The sequence below is a fragment of the Lolium rigidum genome, chromosome 7 (genome assembly GCF_022539505.1).
Source record: "Lolium rigidum isolate FL_2022 chromosome 7, APGP_CSIRO_Lrig_0.1, whole genome shotgun sequence".
NCBI classification, from domain to species: Eukaryota; Viridiplantae; Streptophyta; class Magnoliopsida; order Poales; family Poaceae; genus Lolium; species Lolium rigidum.
In genome coordinates, this window is record NC_061514.1 from 40043678 (window position 1) to 40055290 (window position 11613).

The 11613-nt window shown below is 40.0% G+C and overlaps 1 protein-coding gene across 1 annotated transcript; it reads left to right on the forward strand.

Annotated features, from left to right (window-relative positions):
* The first annotated feature begins 7446 nt into the window (after positions 1–7446).
* On the forward strand, positions 7447–8649 carry LOC124669986 (peroxidase 2-like). The gene is made up of 3 exons (XM_047206509.1): positions 7447–7656; positions 7810–7992; positions 8086–8649. The coding sequence occupies exons 1-3, from the start codon at positions 7447–7449 to the stop codon at positions 8647–8649; spliced, it is 957 nt and encodes a 318-aa protein (XP_047062465.1).
* The last annotated feature ends 2964 nt before the right edge of the window (positions 8650–11613 follow it).

The window sequence follows — 11613 nt, forward strand, 5'->3', positions numbered from 1 at the left end:
CTTTTTTGCACAAGCCACAGAACAGTTCACTTTTTCTTGAAACGACTACATGAACACGTAAGATGTTAAGATGTATGCGCAATATTTTGTTTTAATTTTTTACGTTATTTTTGAATACATTTAAAATGTATTTTAAATAAAGGGGGCATATGCACCCATGAGCAAAAGCACCATGTCCGATCATATGAACCTATTATAATAATAAAAATTATGTATATCCAGATATTCTATGTCCGCACACCAATTTCATGATTTTTTCACATGGCATGCGTAAAAAAACCAGTGAATAATTATGTTTAAGCGTCAAAATTTGTCTTTTTAGACATGACATAAAAAATAAATAAAATTCCGAAAATTTGTGTGCAAACAATAGGTTTATGTGTATCCGGGAGCCCAAATTGGATTTCCAACTTTCTGCCGCCTTTAGAATATCCCATTTGACATCCTGACCGGCAATACTGAAGAGAGACTCGGAGTCTCAGCCAACGTGGTGACATGAGAAATAAAGGGCGCGGAAGGAGTCAGACTAATTTCCAAGTGATTTGGCCAATATATTGCCGGAGCCTGCTTGTCGTGATCATGCGCGCGCCACTCGCAATGGCACGCACGACGACATTTGTAGCAGCTGGGGAGCAAGCCTTCGTGATGTTTAACTCTTGGATCATTCTCGCAGTATACTGAAGTCCAAAAGTTTTTTTATAAGGTCTAAAGGGCAAGGCCAAAAGTTTGGCAAGCATGCATGTGTGCCACGCCAGCCACCGCCGCGATCAGCGCTAGGACAGCTCTTTGTCAAGACCTTTCAACCGCCTAATCCATGTCTGAAACTGCCTAATCCAATATTTAATTGCAAATGCTTAAGTATTTTATTTGGTTTGATTCCCCAGTCGACTATGATCAAGAAAAGAATCACAAAAAGGTAGGATAAAAAATGGAACAAGATCCAAGTGCTTCCACATTGGCAAGGAGTGAAGAATGAAGGGCAAAGAAACAGCACACGAGCATGCCGGATAAAGCCACGAAGTTTGGGAGATCCGCAACAATGCGTCTATCCATGAGTTTCAAATTAAGTACGAGCTTTTCATTGCTTTAGCGTAAAGTTCATGCGGAGATTTAAGAGTACTGTCTAAAGAGTGTACGTGCGGCACGCCTAATTTGTTGACCCCGGTCAGACTAACCGCGCCGCGCCGCTATTCACACCTGGGCTTGGATATTTAGGTCTTACAAATTGTGGAGCTGTTGCTTCAATTGTTCGTAAGGTTGTTTTTAAGTGGCACGCTAAGCTTCATTGTGTGAACTTGGCCCCACATGTTGATCGTAGCTTTGAAATAGTGTCCCCAACTAGACCGCCAAAATCCAAGTGGCCGGATTTCTCTTGTTTCCGATCCGGGATACCGATTAGAGCCACAACTAGAGGTAGCATTGCTTCATGTAATGTGAATTGCACACATATTTTGAATTTTGTGCAGTGCCAAAAATGTACTGCTTTGACATTTAATAGTTTGTGTGTTCATCGAACAATATAATGTTGTACCAAGCTTATTTAATAAGATTTTATTTAGAAGCAATTGTGTGATAGTCGACGGCCATTAGGCAAATCAAAATCATAGACTCATAGTATACCATACTCCTAAACACCAAGGTAAACACACTACATTGACCGTACACCCCTTCCATTTTTCAATTAACCAAGACTCAATTTTAATCTCCTTTAGTACTTATTGTACAAATTCCGAACCATATGACGACGAGTAAAAAAGCTCGAGTACCAACTGGTTTATCATTATCTAACATACTGCAAGCGCAACATATTTTTTTATGAGAACTTAAACGCCAGAATAAACGGAAGATAAGACGCACCAAAAAATAATTGAAAACTAACACCCACACACTCGAAGAACATCCCTTAAAGAGCACATCCTCCAGAATTTGTGCACTATAGGACCTTCTCTTAAGATATTTATGAGACAAGTAAATACTGAAAGTTCAGATATTTTTTCAGCAAATAACCATAGTGGTAGAACATACATGTTTTCCGGACTACCTTCACACATAGTAGAGTTCCATATTTTTTGAATGTAAATAAAGGCACCATTACTACATTTTTCTTGTTCTGACTGAAACAGACTATTATGCAACTAAATTCGTGAAACATCTAGTGTAAGGTAGGCACATATAGCTACCAAATCATGTGTTGTCAATTGTACAACCTTCTCTCAAGAAATGTAGGTCATAGGTAAATAGTAGAAGTTATGTGCAAAACTATTCACAATGAAGTATACATTGTCTTACTATTTTCTATGTTACTAATAATAAACTTCAAAGGAAAAATAGCATAAAGTAGACAATCATACATTTTGGAACGACCTAAAATAGCGGCATGAGTTACTTTTCATTGTTGTGTTTAGCAAACTTGAACATAATTAAGCAGGTTTTGTACCCGTCTAGGTACTTTATAAAGTTTTGCTTTGCAGAGGTTAGGATATTTGAACTCTTGTGTGTCTGTATCACTCAAAATATTGCGAAGAACATATAAAAGGCTTGTTTCCACGATAATACTTGTAAACAACAGAGTGCTCCGCTAGAAAACTAATCTGACTGGTACACTACAAGAAATCATTGACGATTCTTACATCGAACTTGCAAATATTTCAGGTTCCTTTTTGTGTGATTCATGTGTGCCTTCAAATCTAAACCATAGAAAACTTACATAAGCATGACTATGAGAGTGATATTAAGTCATCTAGATTAGTTTATCATCTAATTTTCATTGGACATGTACGAATATAGAAAATTACAAAGCATGAAAATAAAAAAATCAAAGTATGAAATTATACACTCTAAACCCTCTAATAGTAATAACATATAATTTTGTATAAAAAATCATGCATAAAAATCATCGGTTTATTCCCTAATTCCATACTAAATAAAGTTAAGTTATTAGTTATTTCTAATATTAGGGTTCATCTGACTTAGTAACTTAATTATCACAACATTCATTTCCCAAACATGAGAATTTAAAACTATATCAAATCAAAAACCAATTACAGATTGAGAACCAAAGAATTATCATGTAAAATTTTGAGATAAAACCACTGAGTGTGCAACTTTTAATTTTGTAGCTACGCAGCATAAACTAAAGATATATATCATCAAAAAAAATTAGTACATTGGAGTGAACGGCAGTCTATCTCCCCTGTGGTGTTGACAATACTAGCAGAGAATAAAGATCATTTAATTACTTCATCCAGACTTACATCATTCCACTTGATTTGAAAGATCAACATAAAGGGACATCTACTATCTACTAGGAGAGACATAGCTCAACTAGTTTATATCATGTCAACCTTAAACAACTACCAGAATCACAAGTACATATATAATTTGATTGTTTTAGATCTAGGCCACAAAATAACTAGCAAGTAGTAGTTCCATTCAAAGTGTCTATTTTACAAGATTTTCCTGAGAAATATAAAACTTGAGAAAAAACTATAGGAAGATATCTAAGTGTGTGCAGAGGGCCACAAGGGGCTTGTGCATACTCATTCTTTCAAGCCTACCACATGGGCCCACCTGCGTCGCCTCTGAGTATCCTTTGGTCAAAAAAATTCTCCCATCTCCTCGAGTCACATCTTATTATTATGAGGTTTTACGTGGTTGAGGAAATATTATGAAACATAGACATAGCATACAAACATCATATCCATATGCTCTTACGAAAGCAATTCTCTGGCAAATTTGACCAAGATTGCCCCCATCCCACGGTGAAGTGTGTGTGATGTACTATAATATGACCAAGATTGCCCCCATCCCCGCGTGTAAAATCATATCAGGCGTCGTACATGCATGTTATGATTATCTATATTATTTATTGGTCACTTTTATTTCTGAATTCAGTTCTCCTATATATCTATGTTATCTTTAATTGGGTAAATTATCTGTGTATGCATATTGGATCTCTTGTTCTTGGGTCTAACTAATCTTAGTCGGGTTATGATCATATCATGATATAGCGGTTGGAGTGCATTAGATGATGTGAGCATATATATGTGTGATTTGGCTAGTGGCAGTTCAAAATGTGTAAACACTTCTACTTGATAGTACTTTCTTGGATCGACTCACTAAGGGTAAAATGGAGTTGTTAATTATCTCATTATTGTTATGGATGTAGATTACTTTCTAACAATACGTCATAAAACTTAATGTGGTGCTATGTATTCTACTACTTAATATCCATGTGTATACATGGGTTTTGGACACCATAAATGAAGTTTCAGCCGAGTGATTTCTTAGGTTTATGGTTGCTTGGATGTATCAATGTACTGCCTATATAATTTATCATGCAATCATGTTACAATTATGTGTATGTTTGGAACATTATTATTTAATATATGTGGTATTCATTCTTTGATATCATGCTTATAAGAGATGCTACCAGTAAACCTATGAACGAATGCCATATTTCCCATTTAAGAAACACCTTAAAAATATTTTGTGTACTTTTTATTTGTGTTTTGATTTAATTCACTTTTTTTACTTAGTCAATATCTTGTGACACTATGCAACTAGTGCACTCACAACTGAACTAGAAAGTACTAGAGACATTCATGATTGCTTGAGGAAGGAAGATTCATTTGTTCTTCTACCTCCCATGGTTGGATAAACCTTAGTCACCCTCTTATGGTTAATTAATATTGTCCTGCAAATCTGCAAATCTCTATGCTTGAAGGGCCAACCTGAGTATATAAGAATAGGTTTAGTGAACAACAAGTACTAATGTACCATCTGAATCCATCAAGAGTGTGACCATTACTGCATAATAAATGTTGAGCCCAATGTATATAAAAGATCACATTGCTACACATATTTAAGCAAAACCACACGCTAGCACCATCATATATAATAGATTGTGTTGACTAGAATTGAATGAATTAGTGTAGTACCTTTTAAGATAAGTATTAGCCAAAGATTATGGAATAGCTACGCATGTCACCTAATGCAAACCAAACAATGGTTTGAAAATGTTCCACTCTATATATTGCTAGGGCACAAAAACTATTGACAAAAGTCTAAGCTAAAAAAACCTAAGTTGCTAAAATTACATAAAGAAACAAATCATAGATATAAGATTGAGGATTGTGAAAGGTGGTTTATATGCTTTCTGTTTCAATAGTACTAGAAGAGCGACTAGGAGGCATCAACCTAGTAATTATATAGGCAGTCTTCTAATGGAGCCTCATGTTACTTTAGAGGTGTGACATTTTTTGTCCACGTCCGAACACTAATGTTTCAGGAAAGATATTATGGTCACACAAAACCAAACCAATCATCATACTCTATGGATTCCTATTACTCCTTAGACAAATAATCATTCCAATATGGTAACCATAGACTATCACTCCTTGCAGGCATTATCTAATCACTAATCTCCTTGTTGTTTTCACTTGTGAGATGAAAAGATTAATTACAAGTGGATGGTTCATAAGAATACGTCTATCTACTCCATGTATGTGGAATGTTCTCACAAGATAATATGGATGCCATCTCCCAACATAGGCCACCTAATTCTCATGACCAACATTTCGAGCTAGATCATACTCAACCCAGAACTTGAACAAGTACTCAGCATAAATGAATGAAGACAACCAAATCATATACATATGTTTCATTAAAGCTATCACTACGTCTAATATTCCAAAAGTAGTAACTTTCAGCCTAGATGGAGGCAACGATGAAGAAGGTGGTGGTGGACGGCGCAAGGAGGTGTGGAGCTTCCATATTTTCCATCTTGTTTTGGATCACATGGTGGAGGTGTGGAGGTGTGGAGGATGAATCTCTAGGAGTTATTGAGGGACTACATGCCTTCTTGATGCGACCATGCTTTCTTTCTGAGTTAGTGTCGGCTAGCCAAATGATTGATAATAAATGAAAGGCCTAGTCGATCCTCCATATTACTTATATCCTCCTCCAATTTGATCCAAGGGATAATTGATGGATTGGAACTTCACCTTACCTTCCTTGTATTATTACAGATACAAGGAATAACTTCCGCTAAAATTGGAATTAAATAGGATATTTGTAACTATTTTGTGCCACAATGCCACATGGTACAGAAGTTGGTAGAACTGCCAAGTCTCGCCTTAGGTCGGCTCTTGTCCGGTTGGTGTAATGTTTGTTACTTTTGGCCCAAAATTTCATCCGGATTAGGATTGAGGTGATCTTAGAATCACAATATTCATATCGATGAGACCAACACAATCTATGTGATTATCTTATTTGAGAATATTTTGGATCTCAATATAGAAAATCCATCGGAATCTTATAACTTCAATAAAATGATCTCAACTTGGCTACAATCAACGGGATAAGTACATGAGAGGTGCATTTCACCTAAAAATCTTACAAAAACAAAGTAAAGGAATAAACCCAAATGAAATTGTTGACGACATAATCTGAGATAAATCACAAAATATCGGGGTTAAACTCAAGAAATGTTGAGTACAAGATGGACTCATCAAAGTGTAACATGCAATTTAGATATTTGAGCCTGAAAAATTGAGGTTGTAGAAAAACTAAAACCATTATTCTAGTAAGTCAAACTATCTACCTGAGTATTTTGGGAAGTATTCAGGTTGCATAGCCATATTTAAGAGATCTGACTGTTTTCTAAACTTTTGACAAATTGTTAATAAAATTCCAGATTACATAGAAAATTGTGAAAAAAATATAGTCCCTCCGTCCCATGAAACATGTCGAAAGTTTGTCTAAATTTGAATGTATCTAGTCATTAAATAGTGACTAAATACGTCCAATTTAGAGAAACTTTCGACATGTTCCCATGGAACGGAGGGAGTAGTAAATGAAAATAACTACTCTTACCTTGAGTATTCTGGTAATTTATCATGTCACGTTGTCTAGTTTTGTCTGTTGTGCAGTTTCAAATTCATTTTGTACCAAACACATCTATTTGTCTTACCTATCAGGTTCAAGCCGATTTTAAGCCGAACCATCCTGTGTCAGTCGATACTAGGTGGGCACATGGTCAGATTTCAGTATATTAGCTAGCTAAAGGTTGTAATTGTGGTTTTTTCAATTAAGTGTCCCACATTAACGGGAGTGTATTTTTTTTTTGTTACAACACCACTTGAATTTTGTAATTTTTTTTTGTCAAACCAACGGTATTATACGATGAATAAAGAGATGATAACACTATTCCCTAAAAAAATAGGTGAAACCATAAGTCAAGAAGGGCAGAAGAATATACGACGTCGCATAGTGGGCTAGTGCCTAGTGGCTAGTGGCATGCCCGATCATGCCCCCTATAAATACCACGTTGCCTGTAGTTATCCAAGCACACTACCACAAGCTTGAGCTACATAGAGTGTGTGAAGTTAGTTAGAACGGGAACCTATCTGCACTTGGCTACTTGCCTTGCTCTATCTATTAACAATGGCAGCCACCTTGGGTTTCTGCGGCATCGTGGCCTTGATCTTCTTATCTGCCGCGCTTGGTTCAGCTCAGCTTTCCACTGATTTCTACGACGAAACCTGCCCCGACGCTCTGGACATCATCGAGGACGCCGTGCGAGCCGCCGTCTCCAAAGAATCTCGCATGGGAGCGTCATTGCTGCGCCTCCACTTCCACGACTGTTTTGTCAATGTAAGTGTCGTACGCTCATCCCTACCTAATTAAGCTCTCTCTTTTCGAGGTTAACCAATAAAGTACACTGTCAATGTAAGTGTCGTATGCGGTATGCTCGTTGTTTTTTAGGCTCTCCCTTTTCCAAGACTAACAATTGACGAACTTGAACAGGGCTGTGACGGGTCAGTGCTGCTCGATGGCGCCACTGGCGAGAAGAACGCGGTGCCCAACAAGAGCTCCCTTCGCGGCTTCGAGGTGGTCGACGACATCAAGACGCAGCTCGAGGAGTCCTGCGCCAAGGTCGTGTCCTGTGCCGACATCCTCGCCGTCGCCGCCCGCGACTCCGTCGTCGCCGTAAGCACCACATACACAGGCTTCAGACCACAACTCAAAATCACTTGCTTAATAATAATGTTAAATCTGAACTCTACTTCTGATCGACTGTAGCTGGGAGGCCCCACGTGGGACGTGGAGCTTGGCAGGAGGGACGGCTCGACGTCGAGCCAGGACGCCGCGAACACCGACCTCCCGGCGCCGACCTCTGACCTCGGCGCCCTGATCAAGGCCTTCTCGGACAAGGGCCTCACCGCCAAGGACATGGTCGCGCTCTCCGGCGCGCACACCATCGGCCAGGCACGGTGCGTCAACTTCCGCGGCCGTCTCTACAACGAGAACGCCACCCTCGACTCGACGCTCGCCACGTCGCTGAAAGCGAAATGCCCGTCGACGGACGGCAACGGCGACGACACCACCTCGCCGCTCGACCCCTCCACGTCCTACGTCTTCGACAACTTCTACTACAAAAACCTTTTGCGCAACAAGGGCCTGCTGCACTCGGACCAGCAGCTGTTCAACGGCGGCTCCGCAGACGCGCAGACCACCGGGTACGCGTCCGGCATGGGCGCCGGCTTCTTCGACGACTTCCGTGTCGCCATGGTGAAGATGGGCGGCATCGGCGTTGTCACCGGAACCAGCGGCCAGGTCAGGGTGAACTGCAGGAAGGCAAACTGAAGTATTTGCCATTGATCGATCAGTGTGTTGTTTGTGTCGCGTGTGTTCTCCACAGTTTCTACCTGTGTGATGATTCATGTAGTCTGCTTCGAACGGTTGTAGTACTACGTCACAGGAAGATATCTTCAAGGAATAATAAGATCAGATGAACCTTCTTGAATGATCGATGCATGCGCTTCGATTTTGTGCACTCCCTCAAATTAGGCAAAATGGAGGATAAAATCTATGAAGGTTTCATATATTTAGAGCTAGAGGGAATTAAGTTTGACAAGATTCCGAAATTTAAATTTGAAAGAAGTATGCGTGCCCCACAACTAACGGAAAACGGAGAGAACAACCTAGCCAGAGGAGAATTTTTGAGTTGGTGCTCAGTGCGCTCATGTATTTGGGCTGATAATAAGTGCATCAAGATACTAGCTTTCTCTCAAACATTTTTTCTCTTTTATCTTCTCTGGAGCCATATAATCTTTGAACTTGATACTTTGCATATCAGTGAAACATAACAATTAGAATGTGGAAAAATAGTTCAGATTTTTTATGATATTACAGGTATATCTATTTACAGGATTTGTTTTGACTTTTAACTAATTTTAAATTTTGAATTGCACAGCAAAATTTAAGAAAAACCATCACATTTGCGGCAATGGTACCACCACTTTACGTTAGGGTTTTAAAAAAACACCACTTACAGCCCTAACACGTAGTAGAAAACACTGATTCGTATCTGACGCTGATTTAATCACCAAACTGACGTGTAGGTCCCACTATCAGTCTGATGTGGTATTGTGGTAACTGTCAGGACGGGGAGATGGTAGAAGGGTTCAAATTTCTTCTTTTGCAACCGAGTAGTACTAAAAGAATTTTTGTTGGAGAAAATATACACGTCGCATTAAAAAAGTAATTTAGAAAAACAGTCAGCATGCGCATCTCCATCCGCCGTCGCCCGCAGCTCCGTTCTCTCCGCCGCCGTGTGTGCACCTCGTGCCTTCCCTTCTCCGGCTAGGATCTTCTTGGCGCGCCACCTCCAACTCATGCTCGCGCTGCTCCTACCTCTCAGACACGCAACTCATACCCTGATACCAACCTGCTCTCAGCGGCCAGCCACCCACAGCTCGTCGCGTCGTTGCCAAGGCTCCAGCCAGAAATTAACGCCCGAGTAACTAGTAGGAAAAACGATATAGGAGCACACTTATTGGTAGCGCACCCATCTGAATGCACCTGGCTGATATTAGTAGTCGCGGGCCAAAAAGGCACACACGACTGGTGTGCTCGTACTGGCAGCGGAGCGGGACAGAAAGACACGTGACTACTAGGTGGGGCCCGGCTGTACTCGGGTCCAGAAAATACCCGTAGCGTGCCAGTGGGGGCACGCGACTGTTATCGGCATACCAATCGCGTGTGCTTTTGCCCGCCCGCTTCCAATATATTGGGCTGATGGACGCGAATGAAGCAAAATACTAGTCGCGTGCCCTATTTTGGGCAGACTAGTACTAGTCATCTTAGCAGTACCGTGCCCTCCCCCCCCCCCCCCCCCCCCCCCTCGACATCTCCATTCCAATTTTGAAAAAAATCATAGAAAATGGTAGAAATTTGAAAAAAATAAAACCCTTTGAGATAGTCATATGTTATGACATCTAGTTTTAAGGAAAATTAACGACTTTTCTGGTTGCACACGACCTCCGATGAAAATCTCTTTTATATGAACGCAAAATTTTATATCCAATTTCAAAACCCTCCGAGAGTTTAGAGAATTTTTAAATTCCAAAAAATCGAAAAGGAAAACAGAGTTTTTCGAGGTATAGATGGTGGCGCAAAAAAAAATTCAAATCTGAAAAATTCCAAAAAAAAATTCTCTAGTTTCAAACTTTTTCCACCTCATCTACCCCTTCTCCACCTTATCCCCTCCTCCTCTTCCTCTTCTCCAAAGTCCTTAATGTCGCAAAAGAGCAGGCGCGGGTGTCCACCCACTAAATATAAACTGAACCAATAATCTAAATCTCCTAACACTATATACTTGAGAAATCATGAACTTAGCTTGTCCAAACAAAGGAGAAGAGGAGCTTTTTATTCTCAGCCGCTCTTGAAGCCATTAAACATGAAAGGATGATAGATCATTGACACGCGTGAAGCACACGTCCGTTGGGAACCCCAAGTGAAAGGTGTGATGCGTATAGAAGCAAGTTTCCCTCAGTATGAAACCAAGGTTATCGAAACAGTAGGAGTCAAGGAGCACGTGAAGGTTGTTGGTGGAGGAGTGTAGTGCGGCGCAACACCAGTGAAACCGGCGCCAACGTGGAACCTGCACAACACAATCAATATACTTTGCCCCAACGTAACAAATCTCACCGGCTTGCTGAAAACAAAGGATTAAACTTATAGTGTGGAAGATGATGTTTGTTTGCGAAGAACAGTAGAGAACAATGATTGCAGTAGATTGTATTCAGATGTAAAAGAATGGACCGGGGTCCATAGTTCACTAGTGGTGTCTCTCCAGTAAGATAAATAACATGCTGGGTGAACAAATTACAGGCGGGCAATTGACAAATAAAGATTCAATACATATCATGATGATCACTATGAGATTTAATCAGGGGCATTACGACAAAGAACATAGACCGCCATCCAAGCATGCATCTATGCCTAAATAGTCCACCTTCGAGTTAGCATCCGCACCCTTCCAAGTATTAAGTTGCAAACAACTGTACAATTGCATTAAGTATGGTGCGTAATGTAATCAACACAAATATCCTTAGACAAAGCATTGATGTTTTATCCCTAGTAGCAACAAGACATCCACAACCTTAGAACTTTCCGTCACTCGTCCCAGATTCAATGGAGGCATGAACCCACTATCGAGCATAAATACCCCCTCTTGGAGTTACAAGTATCAACTTAGCCAGAGCCTCTACTAGCAACGGAGAGCATGCAAGAACATAAACAACACATATATGATAGATTGATAAT

What these genes read in the sequence shown, in the direction of transcription:
- LOC124669986 (XM_047206509.1), top strand. Translation starts at nt 7,447, where the DNA reads ATGGCAGCCACCTTGGGTTTCTGCGGCATCGTGGCCTTGATCTTCTTA. An exon ending in TCCACGACTGTTTTGTCAAT is followed by an intron (nt 7,657 to 7,809) that starts GTAAGTGTCGTA and finishes GAACTTGAACAG; the next exon opens with GGCTGTGACGGGTCAGTGCT. An exon ending in CCCGCGACTCCGTCGTCGCC is followed by an intron (nt 7,993 to 8,085) that starts GTAAGCACCACA and finishes GATCGACTGTAG; the next exon opens with CTGGGAGGCCCCACGTGGGA.